At 41.5% G+C, this 21,340-nt stretch overlaps 1 protein-coding gene across 5 annotated transcripts in view; it reads left to right on the top strand.

Moving 5' to 3' along the window:
- Positions 1 to 21,340, top strand: part of KLF12 (Kruppel like factor 12) — a 238,090-nt gene that overhangs the window by 147,569 nt on the left and 69,181 nt on the right. For all 5 annotated transcript variants that reach the window (XM_033052030.2, XM_033052032.2, XM_033052034.2 and 2 more), the window contains exons 4-5: positions 1,110 to 1,653; positions 17,284 to 17,419. In XM_033052030.2, the coding sequence (XP_032907921.1) occupies positions 1,110 to 1,653; positions 17,284 to 17,419 (680 nt within the window). The remainder of the gene's footprint in view (positions 1 to 1,109; positions 1,654 to 17,283; positions 17,420 to 21,340) is intronic.

Below are 21,340 nucleotides of genomic sequence, written 5' to 3'. Positions count from 1 at the left end.
GCATTTCCATCCTTGCTCTGCCCGGTGAAAATTACTTGAAAAAACGTTGTTAAAGACTGGTTATTAATGGTGTACTGTCAAAATGGAAAGATATATCAAATGAACTTCTCTAGGGATCTGTCTTTGGTCTAGCATTATTCAAAAATTCAATTAACCTCTTTGGTGACGGAAATAAGGGAAAACTATAAAAATAGCAGATGGCACCACTCTAGAATAAATTGAGTCCAACCAGCTTTGAAAGAATTAATCAAAAGCATAAAATTATTTTGTGAAGTCAGGAAAATTGTTCTCAATTAGTATGGAAATAATAATAATAACAATGGGGAAGACTATCTAATGAGCTAGTTCATAATAATGGATTGCTGTAACCATTCCTTGCTCTGACAGGACGATCATACAAATGCATAGCTCTGTACTGACATATGAGTTCATTGTCAATGGCCATTCAGAGTGCAGAAGTCAAACACAGGACTGAAGGACTGAGGGTAGTGTAAGGCCCCACCTTCTGAACAGTGTTGCAGCCAAAACTTCAAAGATCACTGTAAAGAGCAAATGAGTACTAAGGCATGTCCTTTTAAAGCAGACATGTAACAGAAAGAAGCAGCCAGGTCTGCCTAGTCTAGAAAAAGGTAGTTGAGTGGGGGAAATTACAGTCTTTGAGCATGCAGAAAGTTGTTTAAAGAGTGGTGGTAACCATTTTTTCTTCATATCTGAGTGATGATGACACAAGAGAGTAGTGCTGTGGTTTAAAACTAGATGTTGGAAAAAATGTTCTGTCAATATAAATAGTTACTACTGCTGAAGATACTAAAATTTTTGTCATTGGTGACTTTGCATAGTGTAAAGAACCAGGATGATTTTGTACTGTTAATCCTGACACTTTCTAAGAAAAGAGAGTAGAATTTTTTTTTCTTTTTAATATTCTGTTCAAACAGAACATGTCTGTGCTTTCTAACACAATTTGTACTTTAAAATTACGAGCTGACCAAAGAAAAGGAAACAAGTCCTGTGACTTTCATGATCAGGTTGTGTGCTGTGCATTAGTAACTGGGTGTGCAAGTCATCTTTAGCCACACATGTAACTATGTCCCTTTCTTCTTCCTCAACAGTCTCCAAACGTCCACAACTACCCCGATATGGATGCTGTACCCTTGTTACTAAACAACATGAAGGCCGACCCCACGGAGGATTCATTATCCACAGACCATTTCCAAACACAGACTGAACCAGTGGACTTGTCAATAAACAAAGCCAGGTCGTCCCCTACAGCAGCTTCATCTTCACCGGTTTCCATGACAGCATCAGCCTCCTCCCCTTCTTCTACTTCCACTTCTTCTTCTTCTAGTCGACCAGCTTCATCCCCCACAGTAATAACGTCAGTCTCCTCAGCAGCATCCGTACCGTCAGTATTAACTCCAGGTCCTCTTGTGGCCTCTGCATCTGGTGTTGGAGGCCAGCAGTTTTTGCACATTATCCATCCAGTACCACCTTCAAGTCCCATGAACTTGCAGTCCAACAAAATGAGTCATGTGCACCGTATCCCTGTGGTGGTACAGTCGGTACCTGTAGTCTATACAGCTGTGAGATCACCTGGGAATATGAACAACACTATAGTAGTCCCACTGCTGGAGGATGGGAGAAGCCATGTCAAAGGTAAGGTGGAGCCAGTTTTGTGCATCTGTGGCATCTCTGAAACTGGTCTTGTATGAGAAAAACATGCCAACAATTATAAACTTGTTAGTTTCCATACTTACTGTGTTGTTGCTGAAAAGATATACTACTTCCTTTGGAGGAACCTTTAAAAAGTCTTATCTCAAATGATCTTTAAAATAAGTGAGTTTTTAAATTAAGACTGAGTTTAGCAGTGGTGTTAGATGCTTGGACAACTTGCTGCAGGTTTTGTCCTAGGAGGAATAAGTCCTCCCCAGAAGCTGGAGAAGTAGGAGAATGGAAAAAATGTCAGTATATGACATTTTTGACAATATATAAAACATCACAGATGAACATGGGAAACTCAGCAGGTGTTTCAGATTTAGCAAGGGAGGAATGTCAGAGGAATTGTTCCCCAGCAAGGAAAAAGCAATCACTGGGCTCTAGGAATGTGTGAAGGAAAGGGTTGTGGACCAAAGAGCATTAGCAGATGCAGAGAAATACATTTTGTTAAGCTTAAGGAGTGGCAGTGCAATACTTTGAATTAGGTTTCTTCTTCCAGATTAAACAGCAGAAGGGAAGGAAGCCACCCAGAGTGTTTATGTTGGGAATGAGTTTTGCAGACACAGGACCCGAGAGGCACATGGAGGTGTGAAGGGAGGAAGAGGCACATGTCAGAAGAACGGATGCATTCTTGAGGTGTCCAAAGAACACAGAAAGGGGAGCTGGAAAGCAAGGAAGAGTGAGAACCCAGCAGTTACTGAGGGAGCAAAAACTTGTTAGAGATGGTGAGATGATGGGTGGAGGAAGGAAGGAAAAAACAGATGTGACCAGAAACTTTAAGAGCACAGCTTTATGAAGGGGGCATTAGTGACAGAGATGGGAATATGAGGAGAGGAATGAGATACTCATTTCAAGGCTCATTGCATGTGAGTGAATAAAATACGGTAATTTTCCCCTGAAATGAGGTATTGCTTGAGGCTAAAAGGGAGGGTATTGACAGATAACCTTACTTTGGGGCTTATGAGACTGCAGGACATTTAATCTTATAACATCTCTTGTGTTCATAATTGCATAGTGAGCAGGTCTCAACAACTTGCTTCTCACCTCTTTTGTCTGTTTTTGATAAAATGGCAACTGTGTGTTATTGTGCAGGACTACAGCAATGGGGCATTCAGATGTTTAGGGGCATCCTGTTGTCTATTAGTCTGTGATTTCCTACTCTTCCCTCACTGCCCAAGTGGGACTGTACCCTCTCAATAGGCTTGGACATAGGAAATGAACTCTTGATCTAAGTCTAGTTGTAAACTTCAAAATGATGGTTTAAGTTTTATTACGCTTCATACAATGATGTAACTTTAGCCCTTTGTGCATTTATGTTAAGAAATCGTGAATAAAGCCAGAACTTTGTACCATGTAGCCTAAGAAAAAACCCCCAGACAAATAGAAAAAGGAAAGTTTTAGTCTTTATTGTGATTTTGAAGCTTCAAGGTGTGCCTAACCATGAGCTCATCTAGAAACTTTCCTGTTTGTTTTCTTTTCAAAGGTGCTAGTTGGCCGTGGTAGTAGTCTCCTCTGTGGTAGTAGGAAGCAGCACCTCCTGATCTTGTAAAACTGGAACTTTGCTACCCCAGCTTTATCAACAAAATTCCAGAATTTAATGTGCTGTAGGGATTTCAGCCCATGAACTCCATGCATTCTGACCTGCCCTGACAATATGTCCTTTGTGCTCTAATTGGCAGAGGTCATTAACCATTAAACCCTGCATCATCTATTAATGCACAGTTAAAGAAAAAGAAGGGATTAACAGTTCTTCAGTTTATTAATTTTTTTCTCACGAGTTGTACTCCGTTTTGTTGTCGCTAATTCTTTTGGTTTAAAAGTTCAGGTTAATTTGAATAAATACAATAGAAGTAAATTGGGCAGCAATCCACTCTAGGTAGTAATCTTTTATCAGCTTTTGCTGGAGTGTTTTTCATTCTTTAATGCCAAACAATGTAAAAAATTAAATGCAGTGATATCACACAAATTAACCAGTTAAATGATTTTCATATGTGTGCAGACTGAATTCCCTTCAATGATCAGCTCTTGTGCTGGTAATAAAAAATAAATGTACACAGATCCTAACAGGATATTGTAGTCAAATTTAATTAATTGCTAAGCCTCTGCCAGCTGATGGACAAATGCAGTTTTGGAGTCATCTAGACTCACAGCTTTCAACTCCTACGTGAACGCTGATAATTTTCAGAAACAGAAAAATATGCACACTGAAACAGTTGTTTCACAGAAAGCATCAGCAGCATAATCCCAGTTTTATTCCTGCATTGGTGCTAATTCAGAGATCATGTTGATGATCCCGGAGTGCCAGTTGGGAAGCACTTAAAGTTACATTTTACATTAACCTTTATCTAAGCCCTTTTCACACAATTGAGACTAAGGCACTTTCCTGAAAAGAGATACTTTTAATGTGAAAATTAATGAAAATTACATCAGACCTGAGTTCAGACCTCTCCTGTTTTTCAGGGTTTCGGGTGCTGAGGGGAACCAATGCAAGAAACAGGGTGTAGAGAAAAGCATTTTCCTTGTTATTAGCAATTTTATTTTTCTCATGCTGAATTTTCCTCTGGCTTCCAAGTTTGACTAGAACCATTTAAATTTCAGGTTTTTTGCAAAATCTTCTCAGGCTGTCACTATCCCTCTAATACTGTCTCCAGGTGTTTTGCTCAGGTGGCTTTCTGCTTCCCCTCATGCTCCCCAGTCCTCCTTTTTCTCTCTCACTCTCTCAGACAAAACTCTCCTGCTGGCTGCTTTTTTAGGCAGTTCAAGCAAATAGTTCTTTCTTCATGTTCTGTTTGAATTCTCTCTTCCCTCCGGCACAAGAAATGGCTACCTTGTCTTCTGTTTCCTCTTCTTTTTCTATTTTTTCTAGTCCTTCCCGTCTTGCTGACTGCTGAGTGCCACTTTCAGCATCTCTGCTTCATCTTCCCCTCCTTTTCTGTTATTTCTAACCAAGACTGTCATCTCCTCCTCCACCTATGTGCCTCCTTCTCCATGGTGTCATTCTTCATGGCGTTCTTTGTCTCACCATCCTTCAGAAGAGTCTCAGATCTCCTTTTCTGCCTCCCAGTTTGCTGTTTATTTCTGCTGTCTAGCCTGCCTCCTCTCTCCCTTTTTATTTTATTTTTTTTTGCAAGGTTACTTTTTGTTTTGAAGACACGTAGCCCTTGTATATAGGAGGTACCAACAGCATCCTGTCAGGTCCTGTGCCATGTGCTACACCCCAAGGGGGGCAGTGGGAGACAGGCCTGTCATGTTGCAAAAGCACCCTTATGTCAGAGTGATGTGCTTTTGCAGGATAAAAACCTAGACTAAATCAAACTCAGGATTGGTGCATTTTTAGGAAGTTGTTAACAATGCTTAATTGGAAGATAATTATCAAACACTATTTTCGGTGTCGGTAATACAGCACTTACCATTTACAAATTTTAGTAAATTCCTAAAAGTTGCTGACACCACAACGCTGAGCTATGAACACACACACAGTTATGTGCAGACTCCTCTGCTCACCATGCACCCATCGGGGAGGATGCACTCCAGGGAGATTGCCCAGAAGTGGATCTCCCTTGATGTGGTCCCTGCAGCCCCCAAGCACCAGCCTGGCTTTGCAAGTTGCCCCCTACAACCTTCTCCTCTCATTATTTCATGCACACAAAGCAGAGTAATGCATTAGGGCTGTTGGGCACAGAGGGGAAAGGAGCCAGGCACAAGTCCTCATGGACACTGCAGGGCCAGGCTGTGCCCTCTGCCACCCCTGCAACATGGCAGAGTCAAAGTTCCCTTCCTTCACTACTCTTGTCACAGTCTGAAAAAAAGTGCTTGGAGGTTTTGTCTGTGAGGATTAGGTGGTGGTGACTAGACATTATTGTACATTAAAATATTCCATGAAACGGTATTATAGTCCCAGAAAATCTGTTTCCTTGCTTTTGTTTTGTCCCTGTTTAGTAATGGTGAGCATTGCTAAAAGTTTAATTAGATGCCCAGCAGGTAGCAGCACCTATAGATAAGACTGCCTGATGGTTTCCCTTAAAGCCCTGTCTTCTGTTGCTCCAAGTCTGTCTATATGTTAACCATTGAGAGTAACATTTTCCATATTGCATGTCTGCCTCAAACTATTGCTGTGTTTTCTCTTTTTTTTTATTCCTTTAAGTGGAAATTTTCAAGAAGAAAAACTGTTCCACTCTTCCTGAGACTGAGCATAGAGAAAAAAAATGTAGAATTTTTTATGTTGAAAAATTTATTCCAGCTTTTTTTTTTTTTTTTGTGTAAAACAGTAGAACCTCAGTGTTTTCAATGACATGAACCTCATGCTTGGTTTGGATCATTGTTCTTTGCTTTCAGCAGATATCCTTGAATACTTACTGGCAAATCATGTCCCTCTAAAAGCAGACTTTCCCAAATACAATATCCTTAAAAATTGTTTTCTGTAGTTCAGAGGAGTTACTGCTATCATTGAAGAGCCTTTTAGAAGCTCATTCCTGATAATGGTGCACGAAGGGCTGGTGCAACTTTGATATTTCTGGGGTTTTGCAATCAAATTTGTGGATTCTCATTCCTATGCGTTTTTATGTTTTCAGAAGACACAAATACTTGCAAAATTCAGCACATTATAAATTTAAGTTTGCCAGCTGAACTTTGTCTACTGTAATGACATGGGCTTGGACTACTTTTATGTTATATCTGTTTACAGACCTGGCAAAAATACACAGGTTTTGTCTTTTCACAGTTTACACATGCCATATTCCTCACTGTGGATATATTAATAAGTAGTAAATGGAATATCTTTTGCTGCAGATTTTTTGTGATTTAAACCAGGGAGTACCATTAGATTATGTTATCCACTGCCCTTGTTGTTTTTTTAAGTACAGCCTGTTGTTTCTGCCTTCTGCAAAGTTTATTCTGCAAAAGTAAGTGCAATTTGTAGTACAAAGATAGAAATTAAGAGAACTGTTCCATATGTTTAAAGGTCAGATTACAGTGTCTGTTTGTATAAATTATGCTATAGAAGAGACTTCTAATTGAAACAAGTAGCGTTGCCCTTTTTGTTTCATGTGGAGTGATTATCTTTTTTTGCGTTTTAGTAGACGATTATTCTGGATTTGAATTGCATTGAGGCTGAGAATTTCTATAGCTACAGTTATTTTGTTGTTATGCACAAAAATCTTCTGTGGCTGTGCATATTCCAGCCTGTCCACCTCCTGCGCCCCAGAATGGTGAATCTCTCTCCCCCTGTTTAATTGGTTCAGCTGGAAGAAATGCTGGTGGTACTGAGAAAGCAGGAACAGGTTGGCAATGTCTGGCCAGGAGGAGAAGAAGCAAGGCAGAGGGAGAGGGTTGTGTTCAGGGTGGGACCTGTACTCCTGGAGATGGTGCACATTATTTAAGAGCTAGAGTAAACAGTAGTTTTTGCCAGAATGGAGAGTAAAAACACAGGCTATAAGATACGCTGTGGTATTTGAAACTGAGGAGGTTGATTTAAGACAAAATGGATTTGGTTAAGTGTAGGGACTTCCCTAAACAGTCTTCTACTTAAATTTCCAGAAAAGTACTACTTCTCGTGATTTACTAGTGATGTACTTAAGTTTTTTCACTGTAGAAGCAAATGCACTTTTAAGATTCATCAATATGATTTGTTCCAATGTTGATGTTCATTGTTCATTTTCAACTAGGAGGGATTTGAGGAAGGGAATGAGGTAGATGCATATTCCAGCTTGATTTGAGAAGCCAGCATAAGCGGGATGAGTAAATCTGTTCTGACATATCCTGAATCCCTGCACCTTTAGGAAGCTGTTAGTTCCTTGTCTTCCACGCCAAGAATGCCTCTGGCCCTTCAGTTCTGTATTCTCACCAGGGCTGAGCTTTGATCTGCTTGCTTTTATCCCATGAATTTGGATCCAGCAGAAACACATGCCTAAAACTTCTCATTTATTTTATCTCTGCCTTGGGTTTTACTGTGCCTTGGACCAACCTGCTGGAAGCTTCCCGATTTCTAAAATATCTCTGGCCTATTGCAGTGTGTAAGTTCCAGTCTGCTACCATTGTGCAGTAGTTTCGCACTATTCTATTTAATGTTAAATATATTCTGTCCTTATTTTCCTTGTTTACTTTTGATGATAGAGTATTTGTATACTGGATGCTCAGGGAAATATAAATCTCAGTAGTCTTAGTAGTTTCTTTTTTTGTGTGGATGAGGTCTTCTGGCATTGAAATAGCTTAGAAAGAGAAAAATTCTTTGTTTAAAAAATTGATTTGTATGTTTATGTATACAACCCAATGACAGAGATGCTTAAGTATGTGCATATATTACATCCATGCAATCCCTCTTACCTCTGTATTTCTCCATATAGCTATTCTGTTACGGGTTTATGGCAAATCTGTTGAAATTATTTTAAATATTGCCTTTGATTGGATCATAGCAATTAATATTCTCTGCTAGATTAGTTATACTGTGCATTCAGTGCCAGTTCCCATTCTCTGTGAACCATAACCATGCTAGGTGCAGTTAACTGCTCAAGCCATATAGTTCCATAAAATCTTAATAAAATCTGAAAACTGTGGAGTGTGGGTAATCTTGCTATAAATTGTAATAAAAATTACCCCTGTAGACTCTATATTCTGGCCATTACGTTCATGGATACTGCTGCTTTGTACATAAAGTTTTATTAAATAAATCGACCAATTCTGCTACCCCTACCAGGCATCAAGCTGTTTTGATCAAAAATCTGATAGGTGCACTCAGAGCATTTTTCCATGCATAAAGCATTTATAATGGACTTTAAATAGGAAGAAAAATTCTGTATATGTGCTTTATACAGTATGAACCAGCTTAGGAGAAGGAAATAGTGAATAGAATCACGCACCTGCACATGGTGGGTCTGTAAAGACCTAGAGCACATTAAATAAACCTGAGTACAACAGAGTCTCTGCGATCATAATGCTAAGCAGCTCCTGTATATCTGCATCTGGAAGTGTTGCTTCCACCGTTAAAAATGCATAGTGGTGTCTGTTACAATCTCTTTCGATGGTCTCCTGCTACCCAAGTCTATGCTGGTGTCCTGTTCTCTAAAAAAATTGCCAAGAAGGGGGATGTTCATTTGTTTCAGACATCAAATTGTGATGTGAAGCTGCACTTCCACAGTTGTAGAACGTGTTTTGTAAAAGTAACCAAGAAGACTAGAGATGAGTTTTTCCCTCTGCTTGGTGTTTCATCTGCCCAGATGCGTTTATTATCAGAGACATTTGAGACAGTTTCTTTTTGAAAAAGAGCAGAAGACTTGTTCTTGGCCATCAGCTTTCTTGCAGTATTTCAGATTCTGAACTATGCTGTATGCCAGAATTAAGAGTCCAAAGTTATAGTTTAGATACTGCAGTATTCATAACTGCAGTGTTTCTGATGCTGGCAGATTAATTGTGCATTGTGCTAAAACATGAGTGCCATACAGTTTTCTTAGCCCTATTTTCCATTTCCATCCTTCTAGGAGTTTGACAGCAAATGTCTGTTTGTTACTTCAGTCCTTCATGCTCTGCAGACACAGGGACAGATTGTAACTGCTGTGTAACAGCAGTCCTAATGAGATTCTTGTAAATGTTAATTTTGACATGTGAGGTAGTATTTGGTTTTCCATTCCTACTGGAAATAAGTGCAAAGCAGCAATGCTTGCAGCTGGAAACAATCTTTAACCTGTTGTATGCCAGCAAGAACTGAAATCAACTGGAGAGAAGTTTATTTGAAATAGCAAAGGTGACCCTTTCTGGCTTGAGGCACCCTATGTTTCTGCTTCATTTAAACGTCATCACAATAAAAATATGCGACTGTGTTTCCAAGACCAAATGCATGACCCAGGTGTGGATGAGAACTGGCAAAACTGGAGAGGCCTCCCCACCATCCAGGCTGATGTCTCAGCTAGCACAGGTCTTGGTGTCACTGCTCACTGCAGAGCTGTGTAACCCTGCTTCTGACAGGCAAGTCCTAGTGGGTGAATGGCAGGACTGGTTAGAAATCACATCATGAACAGTCATTTTGATTAGCAGGTTGATAAGGCATCCTTCAGAGAAAGCAGGGTGGGGAGTTAAAAATGTGAAACAAAAGCAAACAAACTCTGAATTTGGAAATCCTTTCAAAGAACAGGAACAGTTTTTTAATTATTTTAAGAGAGATTCTTACTGTAGTGTGGTATGTTGGCAGACCTACACGTGGGTAGGTTTACAAAGTTATTAGCTGAGAAGTTAAGTAAATGCAGAAAACTGAGGTTTGTAAACTGTAGTGAGACAGAGGTATTTCAGGATGCTGGTATTTTCTCTCTGCTTTCACATCAGCAAGCATCATCTCACAGAGTCATTTCAACATCAGTTAATTACTGTGTAGTTTAGCTATAAATTGAGGCAAAACTCCTAATGGTTACTTAGTTTTCTCCTGCTCTTAAATATTTCATTCATCTTTAGCCCAAGGGGTTCATATTTGCCTTTAAATCAAAGATAGGATGTAGACATAAAATTATTTTTAGTTGGTGTTCATGAGCCTAATGAGAAGATGAGTTTTCATCCCTTTCACTCACAGGAAATTTGACTGGGGAAAGTAAATCAGGTTGCAGTAACTGAGAACTGCTGGTGGTGACAGCAGTGTTGTGGTGTACAGCCCTTTCCATGGCACCTGCAGGCACCCAGATGCAGGGCTTCTGACAGTGCTTAGCTTTGTTTGACCAGATCAGAGCACTTGAGGTGTGTGTCCCTGATCAATCACTGAAGAGAAGCAAAGATGTTAGGACGTACTGGCTGATGCCCAAATGCGACAGATGGGGAGAAAATTTACCTACTATCCTAGTGTCAGCAGCACATGTGGGAGGAGGGGTGCTGGGCTCTTGTCAGCTTGAGAGATTTAAGTCCACAATCCCTTCCTTCCCAAGAGTTTCCAGAATGTGGGCAGGAGCACCAGTTTAGAGAATGAAGAAGAATAAAAGTCCCCTGATGGTGTGGCTGTGTGCTGAGGTTATTCCCCTGGGGAGGTGGAGGCTTGATCTTGTTCCAAGGGTTCATCTGCCCTTAGCAACCGACAAGCTGGATCCTTCCCAGAGATTGTGCTGCCGTGACATGGCTAATCCCGTACCATGTCAAAACCAATGCAGCCGTGTGCCAGAAAGCACAAATTCATGCGGTGCTCATTAAAAAGCTCCTATGCAAGTTTAAATCTCTTCCAGCATTGTAGAACAGGCAATTTTGTCCTCAGAAGCAGGATTGGGTATTGTCTGACCCCACAGCCAGAATAAATTTTAAAGCCCCGAACTGTTCAGTTTGACAGAAATAGAAGCAAGCTTATATCTGATCCAGATCAGGCTTTTTCCTACTGGCAACTGGCAGCTGGCAGATAGAATATTAATGATGATAGACTTAAGTTGTGTAGTATTTACTGGCTGGTATGTGCCTTACCAGGCATCCATTTGCACATCTTCCCTTCAAACAAGTGCAGGAAGTGAATTTGCTCGTAGTGCCCAGAGGGAAACTCCTTTTTGGTACAGTTTGGCAAAGGGGCCTTGAGAAGTGATTGCATGTATTTGTGTGCACCATGAGCAATTCACTCTATTTTCTGTAGCAAAAAAGGATCTTTGTTTCTTGAGGCTAGCAAGGATGGGAAGCAACATGACTGCTTGCAGCCTTCAGCACTTGCAGGCGTTCTTAACTCCCCTGGCTCACCAGCCTATTCAGCATGGGGAGCTAACAGCTTGCTTCTGTAGCTCCTGTGCACTCATTCAATGGCACCTTTGTTCCATGAAAGCAGCAGTCTCTGACTGGTTTATTTTTGCGTGCCTCTCCTTAACCTCATTCACACTTTACAAAACCACCCGATAGCTTTGTTGGACAAATCTTACCTTTCAAGAGGTGTAGCAAGGGCAAGAAAACCAGTTAAGGTTTAGGGCTTTAGCTTTATTGATTAATGTGTCTGCCTCTGTTTGGGAGGACTTGATTCAGTGACCCAGACAAATCCCTTCTGGACCCATGGTCCTTAGTTCAAGGAAGAGCTTGGTTGTTAGAGCAAGGTACAGCATGAAGGGAGGTTAAAATGCATTGGCATGTTTTATGGCTTTCCTCCACCTTGCTTGCCACTTGCATTCTGTTTCTCACTTGTCCTCCACCTTTTTTATCTCATTTGCTAAACTATCTCTTGCCTGCATCTCTTCATCCTCTCCTGTTTGATGTTCATTAGGCCAGTAATTACTTCTAATTCAGTGCTTATGAGCTGAGGCTGGTATTTATAAACCTTGGTGCCAGGAGTTGGGCAGTTGTTCTTAGATGTCCAGGAGAAAGTCAAAGCTGTTGGCATAAGTAGGAGTCATGAACTCTTATGTGTAACAGTCCTGTGCTGCAGTTTGCACGCTGCAGAGTGGTGAGGAGGAGATATCAGTTAGGCTTTTGGCTCTTTAGTTTATTCACGTGGCTCATTTCAGGGAGGAGAGTAGTTTTAAAGGCTGTTTTCCCCTAGCAGCTGCAGCCGTGCTGATGAGAAAACAGGGCAGTTTACACCAGCTGGCAGCAGCAAAGCTCAGCCTCCTGGTCAGTCACCTCTGCTCCCCTGTGCCTTGGCCACCCAAGTCTGCAAGCTGGAAGGAAGTGACAAACAGAGAGACAAAAAAGGATGTATATGTGGGCTGACATAAAAAGTTAGGGAATAATCCCTAGAACATTGTTTTATTTACTTACAGTCTTTAGTTAGGTTTTCTGCAAATATATAACAGTGCTTAAACTACCCCCCTTTGAATTTACCGATTCCTCACCTTTTGTCCTCTCCATACTTATCTATGACAGCAGCTCATGATGTGCTCGAACCCTGGTGTCTGATGGGGCAAACTGTACCCAGTGGGTACAGTAAATTGTCCTTGGGTAAAAAAGTACAACCCTATTAGTGCAACCTTCGTGTCTGTGCCAGAAGTGTACAGAGGAGAATTTCCTGAGCAGAAACAAGGAGAAGCTAATTGAGAGCTCTCATCCTGGCACATTCCTGTAGTAATATAAAATCAATGCCAAATGTCATAGGAGTCTCAATAATATCTTATGGGCAAGCAATCAGCAGTAAAAATGAAACAACATGTCTTAAAAAGAATGAAAGTAGCTAAGATTGTTCATATACTTTTATACCATCTCTTTTTATGTAGGTGTATTCATGCTTAAGTGATCAGAATTCACATATAAGAACTGTATTACAGGCTAAGTTATGTAACAACTTTTGTCATTTCAAGTTAGCTTTAGCTTCTGAGCTAGCTACTTAAAACCTCTGCTGTAGTGCGAGTCAGATTAAACCTCAGCTAACATACATAGTTTTTTGTTAGAATTTTTAATTCTGTGGGTAAATAACCAGCTTTCAAAAATGTATCACCTGTATCATATTTAAATATTGGGCAGATACAAGCATAACTTTTGGTAATGGGATTCATTTTAAGGCGGGGATAAAAGGAGCTTTTCTCTGAGGATAGTAAGGCACTAGAACAGGTTGCCCAGAGAAGTTGTGGATGCCCCATCCCTGGAAGTGTTCAAAGTCAGGTTGGGTGGGGCTTTGAGCAACTTGTGTCTAGTGGATGGCATCCCTGCCCATGGTAGAAGGGCTGGAACTAGATCATCTTTAAGGTCCCTACAGACCTAAGCCTTTCTACGATTCTATGAAAATCTGGAGAATTAATGAAATAAAAAATAATTAATAATCTCATTCTTTTAAGAAGGAACAATAGGGAACAAGGCAGAAGTAGCACTTCTTTCCAAATACAGTAATTTCATGATTATGAGCCGCACCATTTTGAAGTGCAGCTTATAATCAGGTGCGGCTTATATATGGACAAAGAACGAAAAGTTGCTGTTTTAGTTTGGAGGACAGGTGTCTGCTGAGAAAGGCAGGAACTTGTCTTTGAAATGGAGAATGTAAACCCCCTCCCTCCAAATTACTATAATTTTGAAATCAAACGGCTCTCAGGCAAAGATATGGGAATTAGGAATAACAGTTCTTTTCTAGGGAAATTAAAATAGAAATACAGTACTACAAAGAAACAAACTCCAAACCCTGGCAAAGTCAGAGTACAACCTGACACCCCGTCAGGCAGGGTGTTGGTAGCAGTCCCATTAAATGGTGGCTGCATCCTCCTGCAGTGACAGATGTGATTCAGTTGGAGCAGTGCTCCTGCAGAAGGTGCAGTTTCCCTCCGGAGGTCCAGTGGTGATGTGGAGAAATCCAGTTTTCCTCTGGAGTCCAGTGGAGAAAGGGGCTCCCTTAGTGTCCCAAAACCTCTGTTTTTATCTTGGTAAGAAATGTTGGGCTCTTCCCCCTGGCTGGAGCAACTTCCAATGGGGTGAAGTAATTTTATCAGTCACACAGTGGGACTCAATGGCCATTAGCAGAAAATGACTGGCTGGAGGAAGGATGGGTTGTGAAAAGATAAAGAACAATGCCCTGCCTGGTTTCAATGGATGGCTCATTAGCAGAATATCTGCCGTTGAGATAAGGATCACTGCCCCCACCCTCAACAGATGGTGATAGAATAGATACCTTTTATCACACTCTGCATTGTAATGTGTGGTTTATAATCAGGTGCAGCTTATAATCGTGAAATCACTGTAGTTTTCTGGGGCTAAATCAGCTGACTAGATGTTTCCATTGCTCTTAAATAAAATACTAGGTTAACCCTAGTATTCAGGTTGAGGTTACACATCGAATATCATCATGTTTAAGTTGTGATTTTAAGAAGCACAGTCAGAATGGTGCTCGTTCTACCTAAAACAATTAAATGTTTTTAACAATTTCTAAGTTGTTGTGTTTGTCTCATGTAGGTCATGGTTCGCTGTCAACAGCCTTTGCTTTGATAAGCAAAAGGTGTTTACCGTACATGACGAAATAATAAGCAATTCAAACCTAGCCGGCATTACTGAGGCACCTGACCTGTGCCTGTAGAAAGGTGACAGCAGTTGTAATGTGCAGCTGTAAATGCACTGTGGTTCCAGAAGGGGTTGTTCCATCACCTTCCTGATCATGTTTAACAGAATCTTCCTTTTATAAAATTCTGTAACATAAAAACCACAGCTGAAGGTTAGTTTATAATCTGCGTTTTTTTACTCACAGGTGGTTTGCAGCTAAGACATAAATTAAAATTTAAGGCAGACTTTCCCTGGATTCATCACTCATTTGTGGAGTGCTTTCTTTTCAAGAGCCCAGCTATTCATCAGTCCTACTGTTATGGCTGCACAGCTCCTGAAGTATCTGCAGCCATCCCATTTTTCATTGTAACTCAGTCCGTTTTGTAGAGTCAGTAAACACTGTAACATAAGAAAGATGGCATAATGTCAGATTTAGCTATGACTTTTGGAGGTGCTCCCTAGCTGTAGGCCCACTGAACTGTTCATGATCTCTGAAGGGAGCTAGTGATACCTATTGGCCATGGCCAAGTCTGTGGTTAGCCAGAGTTGAGTAGGAATGAGTACCTCTATCAAAAATCATGTTGCAAGACCCAGAAGAAAGTGTCCTGTCTCTGACACTGCAATACAGGAGAGCACAAGCTAACAAACTGCAGTAGTTAGTTCTTTATATAAATAACCATGAATTCCCCTATATCACCAGAGCAGACAAAATAAACACATTTTTACACAAATCTTGCCTGTCTTTCCCCTTTCTATGCCTCCCTTGCAGCCTCCAGTTTTGCTCTCTTCTCCAGCTGCTTTCGGTGTCTCTCAGCACTTACTGATCCAATGTGGTATTTCATGAGTAAGGAGAAATGTCTCTTTCTCCTCATCACCTCTGAAGTTTGTCTATGGCACAAGCCACCCCCAGTTCCTCTCAGCACTATCCCAAGTCGCAGTTGTGCCTCCTATTTCCCCTTTATGCCCATCTCTTGGTTCCTTCCTCCTATCCTGCCAAGTTGTGCTTTCTTCCCCTTTGAAAGGCAGCAACCAGCATAAGAGGGAAGGCAGCTCACCTGCCTTTCTCTTCTCCTCTCCTTTCCTGTTTCTCTTTGACAGAAAAGCTAGCTCTGGTGGCTATCTGCCAGGTGCACACCCAGCTGCTCTCACACCTCCACAGATAAGGTGCAAGGTTGCAAGAGCTCCAGGCTCGAGATAAAGGCGAGGAGATCACTTACCAATTACCTTTACAGGCAAATAGGACTCAGTGTGGGGAAAAGTAATTTATTGCTAATTAGAAGTAGAATAGGATGGTGAGAACCACCATCCCTGACCCCGTTTTTCAGGACCCTGCTCCTAGATTCCCAGCTCTTCTCCCTCCCCCATCTCAGGGGGATGGGGGCTGAGGGCTGTGGTTAGTCCATAATTTTTCCTCTCTGCTGCTCTTTCTCCTCACACTGTTTCCTTGCTCTGCTATGGGTTCCCTGCAGATAGCAGCTCCCATCAAGGCAGTTTCCTCCAGGGACCTGCCCCATTATGAAGAGCCTTCTCCCCTCCATCTCCTTGTATGTTGGTATCTGCAGGGTTGTTAACTGTTAATACTGGAAGGGACTTCTGGAGATGAACCAGTCCAACACCCCTGACAATCCAGGATCACCCAGAGCAGGTTACACAGGAACACATCCAGGTGGATTTTGAATGTCTCCAGAGAGGGAGACTCCACAATCTCCCTGTGCAGCCTGTTCCCATGCTCTGCCACCCTCAGTGTAGAGTATTTCTCACACTTTTTTCCCTCACTCCTCTCTTGGCCAGTTGTTTTGCCTTTGCTTAAACCTGTTTTCCCTGAGACACCCCCACTGTCTGCAGGGGTCAGCTGTGCCCAGGAGTGGGTCATCTGGAGCAAAGAGAGCTGTGTCTGTGTCTGGCACAGGGCAGCCCTGGCTGCTCTTCATAAAAGTCCCTGCAGCTGTCGCTGCCAGCACCTTGGGCACTTACTCCATTGCCATGCAGTATGGTTATACTTTATGCTGTGGATAGGTAAAACGATCCTGTAATTCCTGATCTTCAGATATTTGTAAGAACTGAAACTGGGTGACTTTTCAAAAAAATTTGTTAGACTCGCTGACCCTGGTCACCTTGATGTTGGTTGCGTGTGTGGGGTTGCACATAGTGTGGAGTGAAGGGTCCTTCGGAGGCTGACAGTGGTGTTGAATTGTGTCAGAAATCAGCACAATTGGGGTTTTAGATGCCTAATTTTTAATTGAGTGTAGTGACATGGGTTCCATCCTGATGTTCACGATGAACACTGAGAATCAGGGATTGCTCCTGAAATTTTGCTGTCAAATGCACTCTTGAGTATTCTGCGTTGTACAAAGCAGATGTAAAATCCTTTCCCTTCGCTTTCTGAAGTCAAGCAGCATACACTACTTGAGGGTAAACTGGGTTTTTGTTGGTTGTGGTATGTGCAGTTGTATTTCAATAGTGCATTGGTGTAGCCTCAAATTCACAGACCTGCATGCCCCTGGAAGTGCTCACATCCAGCTGTGAAACCACTGGGTGGCTTTGCCCACCTATGAGCTGATCTGGGAAGCTCAGCGCAAGCAGTGCTCTCCAGGCAGGGCAGGCAGATGTGTTGTGCGCCCTGATGTTGTTCTGGGACAAGATTAATTTCAGCACACTCATATTAATCCATTATATGTCTCTTTCCAGCACAAATGGACCCCCGAGGCCTATCTCCCAGACAAATTAAAAGTGACAGTGATGATGACGACCTGCCAAATGTGACCTTAGATAGCGTTAATGAAACTGGATCTACAGCGCTCTCCATAGCCAGAGCAGTACAAGAGTAAGTATCACGTTCCCAGACAAGATGAGTGTTGCTGAGGTGTTCCCAGGCTGGGCTGACAGAGGCACCAGTGCTGCAGGGCTGTCCTCCCTGCCAGCACCTTTTCCATGGAGCTTTATTCCCTTTTGGAAGAGATGACTGTATCTCTTGTCTCTCTCATGCTCTTTTCCTTTCTGTCTCTCTGCCCTCATTATTAGGTTCAGTTTCAAATTGAAATTGTTTCTTCCCCTTAATATACTTGGAAAGCTCGCAGTGGTTTTATATCCTCTCCATAAAGAGACCAGGTTAGATTACCGCTCAAAAAACATGTATTTTTTCCTCAGCTGAAAGCAGCATCAGGAAGTTGATTGTAGTTGCTGTCAGATAGGAACTGGCAACATTTCTCCTGGAGGACAGTGTCATTGGAAGGAAATTACTGAGGGACTTCAAACAGTTTTTACATTGCTGTTATTTTTCTGTGTGCTTTTGCTAACTGGATCGACAAATAATTTCTTAATTTAGTGCCTGCACTGCTTGTTTGAAAAAACAAAAAGAAACAGTTTATCATGAACATTAGCAATTCTGTAGATGCATGAGCTTGTTCAGTCACTGTAGCAGCTGGAAGGGAACCAACTGTGAGGTAAATAAGTATTAATATCCCCATTTTATAGGTGAGGAAAATGAGGTTATGCATAAAGGTCACCCTGTAGGTCTGAAGCAGAGCTGGAAATAGAACTAGAGCCTTCAGGCACTGAAGCCTGGGCTAGACCCACAAAACACGTTACTTTATCTGAGAGGTTCAAAATACGGGCATTCTGGACATTATTAAATAAAAAAATGTATGTAATAAAGGCCATTAGACATTGCTATTGTATAAATTATTATAGATGCATTTTTAGTGTCTTCATATGGTATCTAAAAACATTTTGCTTTGTTTCCCTGGACATCAAAAGCTAAAAGAGCTGACATTTCTAAGCCACGTTTGGGGAAGGACTATATTTGTTTTTTTTGGTTTTTTGGGGTTTTTTTTATATTTTCACCAGACATGTACTACTTTATCTTACAGCCAAGCACCGTGAATCCAAAACTGATACTCTCCTTAAGCAGAGAGAGAGGTGTTTGTGGGCAAGGAAGGCAAGGTGTTGGTTCTGTGACTAGCAGGCTCCCTTTCTAGCAGTGATAAAGGAGGGGAAGGTTTCTTTGTCAGTGAGGCTATTGCTTGATAGACAGGTCCCATATGTATTTTCCATTTTCTAGTCACAACACCAGGCCCTGAAGTGCTAAGTATTTTTTCTCAATTTACAGTACACATAGTAAGCCAGAAAAATAAAACAATACCTCATGGTTTTGCATTAAATGATTTTGCACTGCCTAATTACTGAAAAAAGGAAGTATGGAGCACTAGCAAATAATTTTAATATATGACTAGCAGACAGATACTGTTCTGTGTGATGGATATTGCTTGAACACTTAGAGAATTGGTCAAACCACGGGAAGCTTTTTTAGCTTTTGTACGATGCATTCCACAGTTTGTGAAGGTAAATATGTTGAGTATTACTTGACTGGCTCTGGAGGTTAAAAATTAAATTAAGAAATTTAATAATATAACATCAACTTGTTCTTGTTACAGGTTTTATTTAAACAGTAATCTGTTAGTTTATTTCAAAAGCCCCATTAGGAAAATCTAATTTGGCTGTGATCTGCAATTTGTCATCTTTACTTCATTCTCGGTCACAGACACCACACATACAGCTGCTGAGTTGAAAAGGAATGTTGGCACTTCATGCCAACTGCACTCAATCTATTTCTTACTTGGTCTGCAATATTGTGCCCTACAGGCAGGCTCTATTTTGATTTTAGGCATCTAATATGTAGCTTAACATTTGATGTTTAGCAAAGGAGTCCACTGAAAAAGAAGCTCTCGTTCTCCGTAGCCTTGTTGCAGAGAGGAAAGTGCTTCTGAAGCCTTCCAAAGGGAGATCCTGTGTGCTCAATTTCAGCATCTAAACTTAGCAGACAGGAATTTCCTCTGAGGCCATGGAAAGGCACCTACTGTTCTGCTGATTAACCGGGTAGCATAGGGACAAGCATAGGACTTCTTCAGCAGTCAGTAAAGCGTAGGTCAAAGCTTAGTGCCTGAGGGAGGCAGACTGGCCCTCGAGTCTGGATGGCTGTCTCACAGAGCGTGTTCTTTTCTAAGTGAGCTTGTAAGCTCTTTCTGGTGAATAGTCGCCCAAAAAATAACTTCTTACAAAGAGTGACTGGGAAGTACACCACAGTACTTCCAAAGCAACGGCAGCATCCTTTTCTTCAGTACCAATTGGTGTTGTACAGTCTTGTCCTTGTTAAACACAATACCAGTTTGTAGGTTCTTGGGAGCAAGTGCAAGACAACAGCTGACCTTTTCCTGCTTGTTTTTCAGGCAAGTTTTAAATTAATTTGTGTAAGGATTATGAATATATATATATATATATATATATGTATAATTATTTACCTACTGCCACTCATTCTCTAAGAGCAATAAGGGGGCTCAGACTCTGGGGATTTTAGTATCTGGTGGTGGGTATTTCCTTTGGGTTGATCCTGTACAGCCCCTCACACAGTATATGGGGCTGTGAGGGATTGCCTCAGTACCTTGCCCTTCCTTGCCTCTTGCCTTTCCCCGTGCTGTCTGTGGGGTTCAGGATCATCTTGCCTTGGTGGGTATCTGCATCCGAGCCAGTTACTCACTCCCTGCACACTGCCGTGTAGCACTTGGCAGGTTCAGGCAGCAATCCCTCTGCCCTATTGGAGCTGTCTCATTTGGGCCAGAGACAGTCCAGGCTGTGAGTGCTGTTCCTCTCCATCGCCCATGGGCAGTGCAGAAGCTGCCTGGGACACAGGTCAGCACTGCAGATCCCTGGTACCAGGTGATCCAGGCAATCCGCAGCGCCTCACTGGGGGGCCACAGTGCCAGAAGCTGGAAGTGTCAGGATCATACTGAATGCTCACACATCTTCCCTTGCATCTCAGTCTGCCAGGCTTTAACCACAGGGAGATCAGCTCATCAGTTTTTGGGGAGAAACTCTTGTTTGTATACAGCCGTTTTTAAGCTTGTTGTTTTGGAAATGATGCTTACCTAGCTGGGTCACAGGACAGTTTGGAATGCCTATTTGAAAGCTTTGCTTTTCACATCCTCTTAAACTGGATGCCTTTGTTGCTGCTTTATTTCGGGTCCACTGTAGTCTCACAGGAACAAAATTCTTAGGAATAAAAATTGTGACAAGGAAACACTAAGAGCCACGTGTTTGGCGTTAGTTCTTACTTACACAAACAGAATGCAATTTGCTTGCATATTTGTAAAGTGACCAAGTATGACTATTTTTTCTCAGGGAAATTGCCTTCTTGCTGCAAGCTTTATGTTGGCTGAACTTCCAGACTTCTTTCTCAGTAGTTCTTTTGGAATGAGCTCATAGTTCTCCATCAGTTCAACAAACCCAATCAATAATGTAAAGTTTCAGATAAATAAAGTCATTATTTCAAGCAGGGTACTTTGGTGAAATTTCTTCCTGTGACAGTGCTGCTTTATGGAAGTTGCTATGCCTTACAAAACACAGACTAAGAATAATTTATTAATCTCAGATAATATGCTCTGGCTGATAATAAATATTGCAGCATTATGTAGATTTCAGTGGCTTTGCATTGTAAGCAGCATTTCATCCTTTTTGTGGCGTGTTTTACAAACTCATTTTGACATGTAACATCTAACAAAGAGCAGATTTGCCTCTATATGCCTGACACCATTGATGCTTATTACACAGGAAGAATAGCATTGCATATTCAGAGCGAAATCTCAGATGCACTCCAGAAATCTTTATGAAGCCAAGGGAGGAGAAGGCATTAGTGAACCCCTACAAGAACAGTAGAACTTTTTTAGGGTCCCTCACAGAGGCAACGTGCTGT

The sequence above is a fragment of the Catharus ustulatus genome, chromosome 2, assembly GCF_009819885.2.
Source record: "Catharus ustulatus isolate bCatUst1 chromosome 2, bCatUst1.pri.v2, whole genome shotgun sequence".
Classification (NCBI taxonomy): domain Eukaryota; kingdom Metazoa; phylum Chordata; class Aves; order Passeriformes; family Turdidae; genus Catharus; species Catharus ustulatus.
The sequence above is the reverse complement of the archived record's forward strand: the minus strand, read 5'-3'. Positions and strand labels throughout refer to the sequence as shown.